The following is a 13,110-nucleotide window of genomic DNA, read 5'->3' on the forward strand; positions in this document are numbered from 1 at the left end:
GCTGCAATCAAAATTGTTTGTTTCTAGGCACAGAAGCATGTAAGAGTTCAATTCTAAAATTAGGAGTTAATAAGATGTTGATTCCATATAGAGATTTTTCAGGAACATTTCTTTCAACATCCTATGTGGTATAAATAGGTTCATCAAGTTCATCTCTTTGAGATCTTACCATGTTTCCTTGTAGCCAATGCAGTGCATCTTCGGCTTCACCAACCTCTTCCTTAGATTGAACACCAGAACTGAATACCTGAATATTCTTCTTATCCTCAATCCAGCTCAGCCCAGGATCCTTCTCTAACGTCAGTTCTTTAATCTTTCTCCTTATTTCTACAACCTTATCCCATTTTCCGGCAGCAGCATAGAGATTTGAAAGCAAGATATGTGTTGCACTGTCTTCTGCATCAACCTTTAGAACCTGCTCTGCTGCATGAACTCCTATCTCCAAGTTCTTATGGATGACGCACGAGCTCAGCAAAGTTCTCCACAGTTCAAGATTATCTTCATTAAATGGTGACTTGATAATAAGTTCCTCTGCCTCATTCAGTAGTCGAGCTCGACTTAACAAACTAACCATGCAAGAGCAGTGCTTAGGCCCAGGTGGGATACCATTCTCCTTCATACAATTCCACAAGAACTTTCCTACTTCAACCAACCCACTGTGGTTGCAAGCTGAGAGTAGAGACAGAAATGTTACTTGGTCTGGTACGAGACCATGTTTTTGGATCTCAAAAAAGAGCTTCAATGCTTCTTCTGCCATGCCATGTTGACTATATCCCCCAAGCATCGAGTTCCAACATTTCAAATCAGGCTCCAAAACTTGGGAAAATATACAATAAGCAGATTCAAGGCAACCGTTTTTTGCATACATATCCACCAGACTCCCGCATACAGACATTTCAACATCAAATCCTGTTTTTAAGGCCTGCGAGTGAATCATCTCACCTTGTTTTAACATGGCCAGGTCGGAACAAGCACTCAAAGCTCCACTCAGAGCAAAGCTGTCAACCTTATGGCTTTCCTTGCACATTTCTTTGAAGAACTTAATTGCACTCTCCCCATCAGCCAATCTCGAATAACCCATGATCATCTCAGTCCAGAGAATAACATCCTTCTCAGAAATAGAATAAAATGCCTTTTGAGCACTATCCGTTTCGCTGTTCTTGAAGTACATAGACACTAGTGCAGTTCCTACAAATATACTCTTCTCGAGTCCTACTTTTATGACTTGAGCATGAAGAAGCTTACCATAGTCAGTAGCAAGGTATGTACCTGCTGCAGATATGATAGCTGCATAAGTATATTCATCTGGTTTAAGATAACACAATCTTTTCAACCGGGCAAACAAATTCATCGCCTTCTCCCCATCCTCATTTTCTGAATACCCAGCAATCATTGTGTTCCATGAAACCAAATCCGGGCTGTCCATTTTATTAAACACACTAAAAGCTGCTTGGGTGTCACCAGAGTTACAATACATATCAAGCAGTGAATTCTCCAAAGCCAAATCAGCTTGTGTGCTTGAAACTATGACTCGGGCATGGATGATTTTCCCCAGATTCAAATATCTCAATCTGCTACACACATTCAAAACCATTGAATATGTGAACTGAGTAGGAATAACTCCAGTCCTCAACATACCATCAAACAAACGAAGCCCTTCCTTGTTCTTACCATTCTTCAAATACCCGAAAATCATCGAATTCCAAGCCACAACATCTCTATCAACCATTCCCCCGAAAACTCTGCTAGCAGATACCAAATCCCCACAGCTGGAATACATCCCAAGCAGAGCTGTCTGAAGATACACATCATTCAAGAACCCGCATTTCACAACTTGTGCATGAACCAAAGAGCCAACCAACCAATCCTCAAGAGTACATGAGGCTTGTATCACACTCGTGAAAGTCGAAACATTTGGCATGAGACATTCAACTCCCATTGGTTTTAGCAATGTCAATGCCAAACCAGCAGTGTCTGAACTCCGGGAATAGGCTGCAGCCAGCGCATTGAACGAAACAAGACTTCTTTGAGGCATTTCTTCGAACACCTTGCGTGCATCTCCGAGGGAGCCGCACCGTGCATACATAGATAGCACATTGTTGTACAGGAACACAGAACGCGAGGCGATAGTTGTGGTGGTTAGGAGAAGCGCGTGGAGTCGACGCGCTTCCCTGAGCGAGTTTATGGCGGTGCATTTTTGTATTAAAGCCGCTACTAGAGAGGGTTCACACAACGGTGGCATATAAAACGGCGTCGTTTGGCGCCCTTTTACCCGCCAAAAAAATGAGTCTCTTGGTTTTTCCCAAGTAGAATAATTTTCAATATATATATATATATATATATATATATATATATATATATATATCAGAAAGCGTCACCTTGAGCCTAAACGCACCGTTTCGTTGTCTCTGAAATCTCAGACTCTCAATTTTCGAAGCTGAAGCGTCGATTCAAAATGTGCAGCGATTCAAATCTGACGAAGCTTCACCGTCTGATTGACGATTCTCTCCGTTCGTACACAGTGAGTTTTCACAATTTGGGGTTTTCAATTTGGGGGCTTTTCAATTTAGGGTTTTCAATCTGGGGCTTTTGCAGGAACCAGATGTCGTTTCGGTAGCGAAAGAGAGAGAAATTCTGGTCAGTCTCTCTCAGATTCTTCGGCAAGTGAAGCTCTGGATTGGAGAAGTTGATTCCGATTCTGATAATGTGAGTCAGTTTCTATCTGGAAACTGTAAAAAGTACATTTCTTGGCGGTAAAACCGTGTAAAGGTTCAAACTTTGAAGTTTATTGAGTTAATGTTCGTGATCAGGGAGTGGTGATTGGATTGGATTTTGAGAATGAGTGTATGTGTCTGAGTAAAATCTTAACTCACATGGTAAGTTTGTTTTTTAACTTTGAGTGAATGAATCACATGGTTTAAGAAAATCAAAGTTTGTTGCTTTTCCAACAGATTGTTTTGCTAACAGTGGAGAGTCAATATGTGAAGCATCTGGCCTGCAATGTTCTAGCTGCTGTCTCCGAATTCGTGGCGGCTTCGGTATGTTACAGTTTCTATTGCATTTTTCAAGCAGTTTTGTATGGCATTTTAGTGAGGTTTAATGGTTGATTATATGTGTTTTTGTAGGGAAGCCACTGGGATGCCTTTATTCGTTTGTTGTGTGATTGTATGGATTTGGCAATCACTGCGGCAGTTTCATGTTCTACATCGACTTTGGCAACTGGAGCTAGTGATCTTTGTTTTAGTTCATTGAGTTTAATTCTCGTGCTAAAACCTAAGGTGAAAAATGGTGACTGGTCTGTAGCGGCTGGTGTTGTTCGGGTGCTACGTGATATACTGAAGTATTTGAAGTCTGAGGATGATGACGAACTTGTTGAAGTGTTCATTGAGGCTGTTAATTCTTTTCTTTCAACAGTGCCTTGGGATTTATTGCATGAGATTCGTGTTGGTCCAAATGCTGATGCTCTGAAATGCTCCAGGGCAGATGTTTCATTCCAAAGAACCTTGTTTCTAGGAAACTTGATTCAGTTTCTCTGTTCCTTGGTCGAGCAAGGCGGTGTTGTCGATGCTCCAGGTGGATCTCTAGACAAGCATCATCCAGTGTTTTCTAGAATCATCAAGCTTGTACCGAAGCTTTTACGTTTATGCCTTGGGGAGCAAGCGGATTGTGTTATCTCTAACAACTGCATCTCTCAATACTTTAAACACAAGTTATTGGTAAGAGTTAACCTGAGTCTTTTCTTTGATTGTTATAGAATCTTAGGTACGTTGGTTTGGGTGCTATGCAGAAACTCTGAGAATGAACAAATGGTTTGATGTCATGAAGCTTTTTAAAGTGTCGTTTTTCCAAAAGTAGTATTTACCGCTACAAAAGGGCCAAGTAGCAGACTTCACTGCTAATAATATATTGATTTGGGTTGAGACTGTTGAGAAATACCTAGACACAAAAAAAATAGTTCCCTACATCTTTTGAAAATGTGAGATTTTTTATACTGTGATTTTACTGGAGACATGTTTGTTCACAATTACCTGGGAGTATGAGATATTTGTGCAAATATATTAGACTCCTGCTTATGTGTTATGAGTGTTTGTGATTACTACCATAGAATTGATTGCAAGTACACTGTAAAACATATCCTGCAGGTGCTAATGATCAGGCTCATTGTCCAAACTTGTCCAGAATCCTCAATTCTTGTTTCATGGTTGCAACTTATCCATTATTACTTTGAAGAGCTTTTGCGGCAACCCATTTCTACCCTGGAGTGTAATCAGGAAGATTGTTTGGAAGGCTCTCCATTTCTATCCAGTGTTTCTGATTCAGAAGTAAATAGTCTGTCTTCTCGCCATCTGCAAAGACAGGCTGTGTTCCTTTTTCTGAGGTGTTCTTTTAGTTTGATTAACTCAAATGGAGGCACTAACAGAAAATGTGCTTGTGCAAGTTGGAATTTATGCTTGGACTATGACTCAAATGCAGAGTTGCAGTGTTGTGGAAGAAAGGAAGGACTGTTGGAGCTTAATAACTGGCTTCAAGGACATCTTCCAACTGATATGTTAGTGGACCTTGAAATGTATTTTGAAAAATGTGCAGACTTTGCCAAATCCTTCCTCCAACTATATATCAAAGAGGTGCCCCATTCTCATCTGAATTCACTATAGTTTTGAAATTGTATTATGTCTGTATCCAACTTTTTAGCCGATTACTTTCCATGTTTGTTTGTCTGTGTGCATCATCTTTTCAACAAGTTTGCTATACTATTTGCAATTTTTCTTAGTCATATGTCCTTATTTCTTGGCTTAATCTTCAACTGTAGGATGATGTATTATTCAGAGTGCTCTTGCAATTGCTTTGTGTACCTTGTCCTGCAGAGAAACAGTACGGAATTAATATCCTAGTTTTTCCATCTTGTAAAATATATGGTAACTGTTTCCTTCTAACAAGTTTTTGGATTTGATACAGGTTTGAAGAGGAAAGGGGATCATTTCAGGATTCAAAGGGCAATGTGCTTTTCTTTGTCTCAGATCTTTTCAATCCTGTACTCTTATTCCATCTATTTCTTGTAGAGGTAAAAATGCTGCCAGTTTTGTACATCTAATTACCCCCATTTCCACCTTGCAATAATCTTTTTGTTGAATTGTTGGTATTTACTTTTCGTTTGGGGAGGGAAGATAAATGGAATTTTTTTTTCTTCTATTCTGTAGTTAAGCTATGACCATCAGGTGCTTCTTGATTACCTTATTTCAAAAGATACTGGAATCAGTTGTGCAGAATATCTTTTAAGGTACATTATGAAGTTACAAAAAGTCTTCTTGCACTCCACTACTATTTGTTTGTTTCAATTCTGCAGTTCGCTGGTATTAGAACAATAATTTAGTTAACTCTAGAGAATTGCAATTGATTGCCAGTCATTGTATCTCTGACTTTGTGTTGAATGCATTCTTCTATAGGTGCTTGCGTAAAGTGTGTGATTCATGGAGCTTATTTGTGGAATTTCCACCGAGTGGACAAGCTATAAATCGATCATCTTGCAAGAAAAGAAAAGTTTCATTGAATGGGTCGAGTTTCTGTGGAGCAGATTTGTTTGCGCTAGTGAAAGACTCTGGAGGTTTGTTTCTTGAAGATGAATGTGATGATGAAAACAAATATGATTTCAAGCACACTCGAGAGAATTTCCAAAAAGCCAAAGAGTGCTTAATTTCGTTGAAAAATTCGATTGAAAGTCTCCACCAAAAGAATCTATTTCCCTACAATCCTAATGCTCTTTTGAACCGGTGCGTGTCTTTGGAATGAGTTCCATTTTGCTTCTCGGTCAACAATTAGCCAATCTAATTTATGATATAATCTAATCTGTGGAGCTATGGAGTTTATTGTTATTTTAAACAATAATGAACGTGAACTATCCAAACTGAACTTCTTGCTCTTGCTTGCAGCTTAATGAGGTTTCAGGAACTCTGTTTCGAGGAGGAAAAATAAACTTGTACAAGGTTGTGGGGACTTTGGATTACTTCCCAGCATAAAGTTTTGCAGAGCTCATTTATTCCTTTGAAGTTAAAGTCATAAAAGGAGATGCTGCCAACCAGTGAGGCCTAGTCTAAAGGTTTTATGTGAAGAGTTCCACATAACTGGGAGTCAAAAGGAGTAGGTTTTACGTTGATAATTATTTGGCGTTAAATCTGATATAACAGATTTCCGTCTTTCATGATCCTTCTAGAGTTTTGTTACCAGCTTTTCTAATTTGCTTTTTTATTTATTTTTTTTTTTATGATTTCCATCCATCTTATTTTTCTTTTATAACCTTTTTCATGAAATTCTCTGTTTTTCTTTTTGTTAAACTTTTGCATAAACAACATAGATATGAACTATTCTATTTGATGTGTAAATAAAGGAGTGTCGGCCCCGAGACTCATCACCTTCGCATGTTTAACTTTCTTTGGCTCTATCTTTCCGAGCAAGATCAGCAAGTCCTTTGTTAATTTAATTCCCTGCTATTGGATAAAGGAGGAATTAACAAGTGGATGAGTGAGAATACTCGTAGATTTATACTTGGTTCCAAACGACTTAAGCATTGTACGGTAGCAATTCATGTACTAGACTGTAGAATCTGCGAGAGAGAATAATGCAGTTCGTTTGATTGAACCATGAAGACCTCTGTGCCTTTAAATTATTGGAGATGTTCAAAGGAAGGAGAATGTAAAATCTATGATAGGACAAGTGGAGTGCGATCTTGTTGTCATGAAAATAATATTAGAGAAAGAAAAGAGGTTCATGGGTTCAGATCATTTCCCTGTTTCACGAAATCTTAGAATTACATAATAGATTTGTGCACGGGTGATGCTTCTAGATCTTGATCAGTGCAAGCTTTATGTAAACGAGAGAAACACTACCGAAGATTAGTCCTACCTGAGACATTAGGATCACTTTCACTAGAAACGGTAGGAGAAGGTGACTTTTATACCTAGGAATGATTAGTCTACCCGCCAAAGCTGAGTTTTTTTTTTCTTTTTTTTTTTCAAAAAGACTACAACTGACTTTTCAAATCGTAATCATCTTATCTTTGTATTAATAAATGGAAAACGCGTGAGGAATAAATGAAGGATTTGGGTTCCTCCGAGTATATAAGCAAGACCAGAGCACATGCAGGCTTAGGAAAGACTGATGAAAATGGAGAATATGAGAGTGAAGCATTTTGTGCCTTTTCTTTTGCTTCTTTGCTTGGCAAGAATCTGTACTAATATTGTTGCAGCTGACCAAATCTCATCTGGGAAGAAGCATTTTGTGCTGGTTCATGGAGCTGGTCACGGAGCGTGGTGTTGGTATAAGCTGGCTACTCTATTGAACTCCGCAGGTCACAATGTTACAACTCTAGACCTTGCAGCATCTGGTATCAACCCGATCCAGGTACAGCAAGTTCATTCGTTCTCAGACTACGTTGAGCCATTGATCAAATTTCTAGGGTCTCTGTTACCAAAGGAGAGGGTTATCCTGGTTGGCCACAGCATGGGTGGGGCCGGGATATCAATTGCCATGGAGAGGTTCCCTGAGAAAATTGCTGCAGCTGTTTATGCCACTGCTTTGATGCCTGGTCCTGCTCTGAGTTACTTGACTATTTTTAAGAAGGTAATGACTTCCACACCACACCTATACTTTTTTCATATGATATATTAAGGGTGAGTATTCACATGATCTTAATGTTGTTGCAAACTCTACAGATTCAGGAAACATTGGTGTCAGCTGACGTTCAGTATAGATATGATCAGGGGGCCAACAAACCTCCAACCTCGCTACTCGTTGGACCAAAACTATTGTCTTCGAGATTGTACCAGCTATCGCCACCAGAGGTAAACTTAGAAAAGTGAATCATTGTGCTTAGCACTATTAATTCATCTTTACAAGTGACATGTGTAATGTTCTTGCATGTAAGAAACAATCTATTTTTCAAAACAAAGTAACAGCATGATCCAGGTTCAATTTTCAGTTGGTGAGCTAATACTGTTCCTGTTTTCTTCTGTGTTATTGATGGATCAATGGACAGGATCTAAAACTAGCATTGTCATTGGTGAGATTTTCCCCTCTATTTATTGAAGAAATAAAACTCACTGAGGAGAAGTACGGATTGGTTCCAAGAGTTTTCATCGTGTGTGACCAAGACCTTTCAATAGAGGAGGATCTGCAAACGTGGATGATCAGGAAGAATCCCCCAAATGAAGTGAAGGTGATAAATGGTTCCGATCACATGGTCATGTTCTCTAGACCATTGGAGCTGTTCTCCAACCTCCTGAACGTTGCTGAGAAATATTCTTAAAGATCTTGATTACCCAGCTAGTTATAAATTACTAGTTAGAAGCCTAGAAATTCATTAGTGTATGAATAATTGAAGTAGATTAGCTACCCTCTTTGGTGACTATATATATATATATACACACACACGAATAACTTCTCAGAAAATAAATCACATTTTTGGTGTAAACTATTCTTACAAAATTACCACTAGAAGTCCTTTTGAAAAATAAAAATAAGTCTCATTTGGACTATTATCTGTCGTAATTTTCTCTTTGTTTTTCTTTTTGCCGACTCTGAACTTTTCTTATTAGCAGTACAAAACCAACAAGTATATATGTCAAGGGTGGAAAATAAGTAAGAGTGTTGGCCTTTAGAGTCGTCGCCAGTGCATGTTTAACTGTCTTCGACTCGTGGCTTTTGTAGCTAGATCAGCTAATCCTTTGATCACTTAATCGCCTACTAGAGTTTACAATGTCTGCAATAACTACAAAGGCGAATTGATAAAGGATGAGTGAGAACACCCAGATTTATACGTGGTTCTAATTTCTAAACCGCTTGTACATGCCCGTGCCGTGTCCCATAAGTATATGAGCTTCTTAAGCATAATTGTACAGGTGCAACTTACGTTCAAAACTGTAGAATCTGCTACAGAAAATAATGCAGTTCATTTGATTTAACTATGATCAAGCTACCCTTGCGGTTGGAATTATAATTATTTGAATTTTTCGAGTCCAAGTGTAGCTGTAAGACAGACGTGTGTAGTGGGATGCCCATAGGATCTTCTTATCCATCAGAGTTTTCCGATTTTTAAGAGGATGCGTCTATTTCCACTATACTAACTACTTTATTTACCCTATAACAAAAAATTTTCTTTAAAATCCCAAAATTGTCCTTAACAACAATTATTAACAGAAAACAATGAAAATGAGAAATCAATTTTTTTTTTATTAAAACTTTACCCAACAGACTTCCTAATTATGAATTATCATAACAGCTTTCTATACCAAAAAATAATAACTACCATCTTAGCTTCTTCATCGCTAGCCGACCAAACAAATAATTAGACGAAATTTCCAAGTTATAGCAACAAGAGAAAAGCATTGTTCGTTAGTATTATTTTGTTCTACTTCATGTGACTCGTGTTTGATTCTATGTTATAATAGTTGATGAAGGGAGAAAATAGAGAAGAGGGAAAAAAAAAAGTAAAAAAAAAACTAGAAGGCATGGGGTTGATGGTGTGCTAATTTTCTTTTTCTTTTTCCTTTTCCGATTTCACATTTTCAATGGTAAAATCTTTTTTTCTTTTTAAAATTATTTAAGGGTGAAATTAGAAATTTAATGATAAAAATTTAATTATAGGGTGAACAAAGCATTTGGTAGGTAGGGTGGAAATAACCTCACCCTTTTTAAGATCAATTTTTTGGGTGGCCACTGCCAACTAATATATACATGTTATTCTGGGAGGCCATTGCTGACTTATTAGGCTCAAATTTTTTTTTTGAAAGAGATTATCATCAAGTTTACTAGTAAGAGTTGAAGATTGAAGAAGATGACTTTGCTACCTAGGCGGCTGCTAACCTCCAGGTAGGGCTGCACATGGATTGACTTGGATCGGTTTTGACTCCAAACCGTCTCTATGCCAAAGTGAGCGGTTTTCCAAAACTGGTCATAAAAAAGAAGAAGCTCAATTCGACCCAATCCAATCCAATTAAAGATGGTTTGGTTTGGTCGGTTAGGCGGTTTTCACCTATATATTATTAACATGCTATTTATGAAAAAATTCATAGTAAAAATTCAATCTCAAGAATTGAAATTATGTTAAATTACCTAAATTTAAAATTCAATAATTAAAATCCAAAACATATAGTCCAAAACTAAAACCTAAATTAGATTCAAAGTGATTCACTTATTTAATGACTTAGCCATCAATACTTCCTTAATATGATAGTATTAAAGGTCAAAGAATGAGAGATTGAGAGATCACAGATGTGATATGAAATGATCAAAAAAATTGTAGCGATTATATACTAAGGTTTTAGGCCTTTGAGCCGTGAATTCAATATGATAGTGTATCATTAATTCATTGTAACTGGAGATTTAGAACTTACTTAGAATAAACCGTACAAATGAATATATATTTATTATGTGTGTCTATATATATATATATATAAAAAAAACTTTTTCTCTTATGTTTCAAACATACCGGTCGGAACGGGTTCCGCGGTTTCAGTACAAGAGAAACCAAACTAACCCAGTTAATAAATGGTTTGGTTCGGTGTTGAACCAATTTTCAATTTTTAAAGTTAAAAAACCTTAACCAAATCATATTTATCGGTCGGTTTTGGCTGGTTTGTACCATGTTTTGCACACCCCTAGCTCCAGGCTGATTTTTTTAAAAAATAAGTTACTATTGCCTTCATCATCGATCACTTCAGCTGTTAATTCAATAATCAACATTAATCTATCTTTCTTTGATTAACCAATGAAAACTGGTGAGGAAGAAATAATAGACTTGGATTCCTCCGAGTATAAAAGTAACACAAGACCAATGCATCATTTTGTTCCCGTTCATGGTTCTGGCCACGGAGCATGGCATTGGTATAATTAAGTTGGCAACTCTAAGGCTTCCTCTGCCAAACAGAAAAGCAAAGGAGAGAGAGGGCCTCCCGACGAACTCCTCTACCACAAGAAAAGTAACCAAATGATCACCCATTAACTAGAAATGATAATTTGTCTGATTGTAAAAAACTGATGACCCACGAAACAAAAACTTGATGGAATCCGAAAGCTTGAAGAACACGAACTAGAAAATCCCATGAAAGAGTATCAAAACCCTTGGTGATTTCAACTTTTATTGCCACATTGCCCCGTAACACTTATCATCCAACAAGTTGAAACACTCCAAGGTAGCAAGAATACAATCTGCAATATTGCGCCCCTTAACAAATGCTTGTTGTTGAGGAGAAATAATTAGAAGCAATAAAACCTTTCATTCCAGGCCTTGCAATTGAGCCACAGAAATTTCTCTTAATTTAAAAATCCATTTGTAGGAGACTAAATTTTTATTAGGTGCTTGCATGTGTGATTCATGGAGCTTAATTATTTGTGAAATTTTCGCTGAGTGGACAAGCTATAAATCGATCATCTTGCATCAAAAGAAAAGTTTCATTGAATGGGTCGAGTTTCTGTGGAGGAGATTTGTTTGCACCAGGGAAAGACTGTGGAGGTTTGTTTCTTGAAGATTAATGTGACGATGAAAACAAATATGATTGCAAGCACATTCAAGAGAATTTCCAAGAAGCCAAAAAGTGCTTAATTTCATTGAAAAATTTGATTGAAAGCCTCCGCCAAAAGATTCTATTTCCCTACAATCCTAATGCTCTTTTGAACCTGTGCGTGTCTTCTGAATGAGTTCATTTTGATTCTTGGTCAACAATTAGCCATTTTTAGGCTGGACTAATGACCTAGCGCTCTCTGTCAGGGTTTGTTGAGCAGCACCGTTTTCGGGTCTGTCGCTGCCTATACCTTCTCTATTCATAGATATTTCTTCAGGCTTTGGCCTCTTCTTGTTTACCCTTGCTGTTTCCAATGGCAAAGGGTTAGGCTCGTGTTTTCTATTTAGTGGTTTGTTGCTTGTCAAAGATGGCGGTCGTATTAGCGGGGTTGGAGTAGCGTTGCTGGCGAGAGAAGGGCTTGTTAGGAAGGCAGTTGTTGGTGGTGGAGAGTGGGATCCGGGAGGATCAGATCTCTTGCCTTTCTTCCATGGTCATCTCAAAGGGCCGACTCATCTCTGCGAGGATGGTGGTATTTTGAGTGAACTGTCGTCGATCAGAGTGGGTTTTTTCATTCTCCGACCTGACTTGACGACGCCACTGCCAGATTAGGGGTTCGTGGTTTGTGTTATTCTCAGAGGAGTTGGGGTCGACTTCTTCTTGGTAGTTGACAACGGAGCGGTACAGACAGTGTTGCAAGTGACAGGCCACCGAGTAGCTTGGTGGACGGATGGTACATTGGTGGTGGAAGGTTTGAACGTCGTTGGACTCTAGGATACTTGGTGCTAGGTTTGGTGGATGGGTTTGGGCTGGATCCGGATATGGGATCTGGATGGGTCTTGGATCCGACCCAGAAGTATGATACAAATTTTCTATTGGGCTCCCTTCCAATTATTGCTTTGGTTTTGGGATTCTGATGTTTATTTGTATTGGGTCGGGGACCCAGAATTATGGTATTTGTTCGAAAGGGATCGTATGCCAACACGGCCATGTTCTGACACCCGTGACCGGCTTCGATCTTTTGATAGAAGATTTCCCTCTGTTCTTCTTCAAATTAACTTTTGTCATTTTGTGAGTTGGATATGCATGTGTAGTCATACCATCAACTAAAAATTCACTACACTACAACAATCTGTAGTGGTAAAACAGCGCCTACGCTATTGCTCTATTCCTATTTTCTTGTATTTTTTATGCATTTGTTGCATCTTTTTTCCTATTTAGAAAGCTTGTATCTCGAATATCAATAAAGTCTAACCTCCTTCAACTCAAAAAAAAAAAAAAAAAAAACAATTAGCCATTTTAATCATTGGTATTTCTAAAAAAAAAAAAAAATCCAATCTATGGAGTTATAGAGTTCATTATTATTTTAAACAACAATGTTTTTGAGTAATGCCACGAGGGTGAAATGATATATTCATCATAAGCCAGAATAGGCCGTTGTATACCATTCCGCTGTCATTTATAGACAGACAATAAGCTAGTGGTAATACCCACAAGTAGTACGTACATATAGTCCTACTCATTGTACATTTAAATACGTAGAGGTAGTGGACCATCTTTC

General features: G+C 38.0%; 3 protein-coding genes across 7 annotated transcripts; 2 read left to right on the forward strand and 1 right to left on the reverse strand.

The window, feature by feature from the left end:
- Positions 1-32: 32 nt before the first annotated feature.
- Positions 33-2,321, reverse strand: LOC112186462 (pentatricopeptide repeat-containing protein At3g50420). Its single transcript, XM_024324903.2, has one exon. The coding sequence runs from the start codon at positions 2,240-2,242 to the stop codon at positions 122-124; it is 2,121 nt and encodes a 706-aa protein (XP_024180671.1). The 5' UTR covers positions 2,243-2,321; the 3' UTR covers positions 33-121.
- Positions 2,322-2,359: 38 nt separating this feature from the next.
- LOC112186463 lies at positions 2,360-6,996 on the forward strand. Of its 5 annotated transcripts, none has more exons than XM_040514585.1 (11): positions 2,360-2,521; positions 2,596-2,706; positions 2,811-2,876; positions 2,952-3,038; positions 3,126-3,716; positions 4,143-4,625; positions 4,811-4,872; positions 4,957-5,062; positions 5,199-5,278; positions 5,445-5,827; positions 5,928-6,996. In XM_040514585.1, exons 1-10 carry the CDS (start codon positions 2,456-2,458, stop codon positions 5,785-5,787), a joined length of 1,995 nt encoding a protein of 664 aa, XP_040370519.1. In that variant the 5' UTR covers positions 2,360-2,455; the 3' UTR covers positions 5,788-5,827; positions 5,928-6,996. The 5 variants fall into 5 exon arrangements, with proteins under 5 accessions (XP_040370519.1, XP_024180674.1, XP_040370521.1 ...); XM_024324906.2 differs by having other exon boundaries at positions 5,445-5,602; XM_024324904.2 differs by having other exon boundaries at positions 2,361-2,521; positions 5,445-5,768.
- Positions 6,997-7,004: 8 nt separating this feature from the next.
- On the forward strand, positions 7,005-8,541 carry LOC112186464 (probable esterase PIR7A). Its single transcript, XM_024324907.2, has 3 exons — positions 7,005-7,614; positions 7,707-7,835; positions 8,030-8,541. The coding sequence occupies exons 1-3, from the start codon at positions 7,153-7,155 to the stop codon at positions 8,297-8,299; spliced, it is 861 nt and encodes a 286-aa protein (XP_024180675.1). The 5' UTR covers positions 7,005-7,152; the 3' UTR covers positions 8,300-8,541.
- The last annotated feature ends 4,569 nt before the right edge of the window (positions 8,542-13,110 follow it).

The sequence above is a fragment of the Rosa chinensis genome, chromosome 2 (assembly GCF_002994745.2).
Source record: "Rosa chinensis cultivar Old Blush chromosome 2, RchiOBHm-V2, whole genome shotgun sequence".
Taxonomy (NCBI): domain Eukaryota; kingdom Viridiplantae; phylum Streptophyta; class Magnoliopsida; order Rosales; family Rosaceae; genus Rosa; species Rosa chinensis.

What these genes read in the sequence shown, in the direction of transcription:
- LOC112186462 (XM_024324903.2), bottom strand. Translation starts at nt 2,242, where the DNA reads ATGCCACCGTTGTGTGAACCCTCTCTAGTAGCGGCTTTAATACAAAAA.
- LOC112186463 (XM_024324904.2), top strand. Translation starts at nt 2,456, where the DNA reads ATGTGCAGCGATTCAAATCTGACGAAGCTTCACCGTCTGATTGACGAT. An exon ending in TTGATTCCGATTCTGATAAT is followed by an intron (nt 2,707 to 2,810) that starts GTGAGTCAGTTT and finishes GTTCGTGATCAG; the next exon opens with GGAGTGGTGATTGGATTGGA. An exon ending in GTAAAATCTTAACTCACATG is followed by an intron (nt 2,877 to 2,951) that starts GTAAGTTTGTTT and finishes CTTTTCCAACAG; the next exon opens with ATTGTTTTGCTAACAGTGGA.
- LOC112186464 (XM_024324907.2), top strand. Translation starts at nt 7,153, where the DNA reads ATGAAAATGGAGAATATGAGAGTGAAGCATTTTGTGCCTTTTCTTTTG. An exon ending in ACTTGACTATTTTTAAGAAG is followed by an intron (nt 7,615 to 7,706) that starts GTAATGACTTCC and finishes CAAACTCTACAG; the next exon opens with ATTCAGGAAACATTGGTGTC. An exon ending in ACCAGCTATCGCCACCAGAG is followed by an intron (nt 7,836 to 8,029) that starts GTAAACTTAGAA and finishes ATCAATGGACAG; the next exon opens with GATCTAAAACTAGCATTGTC.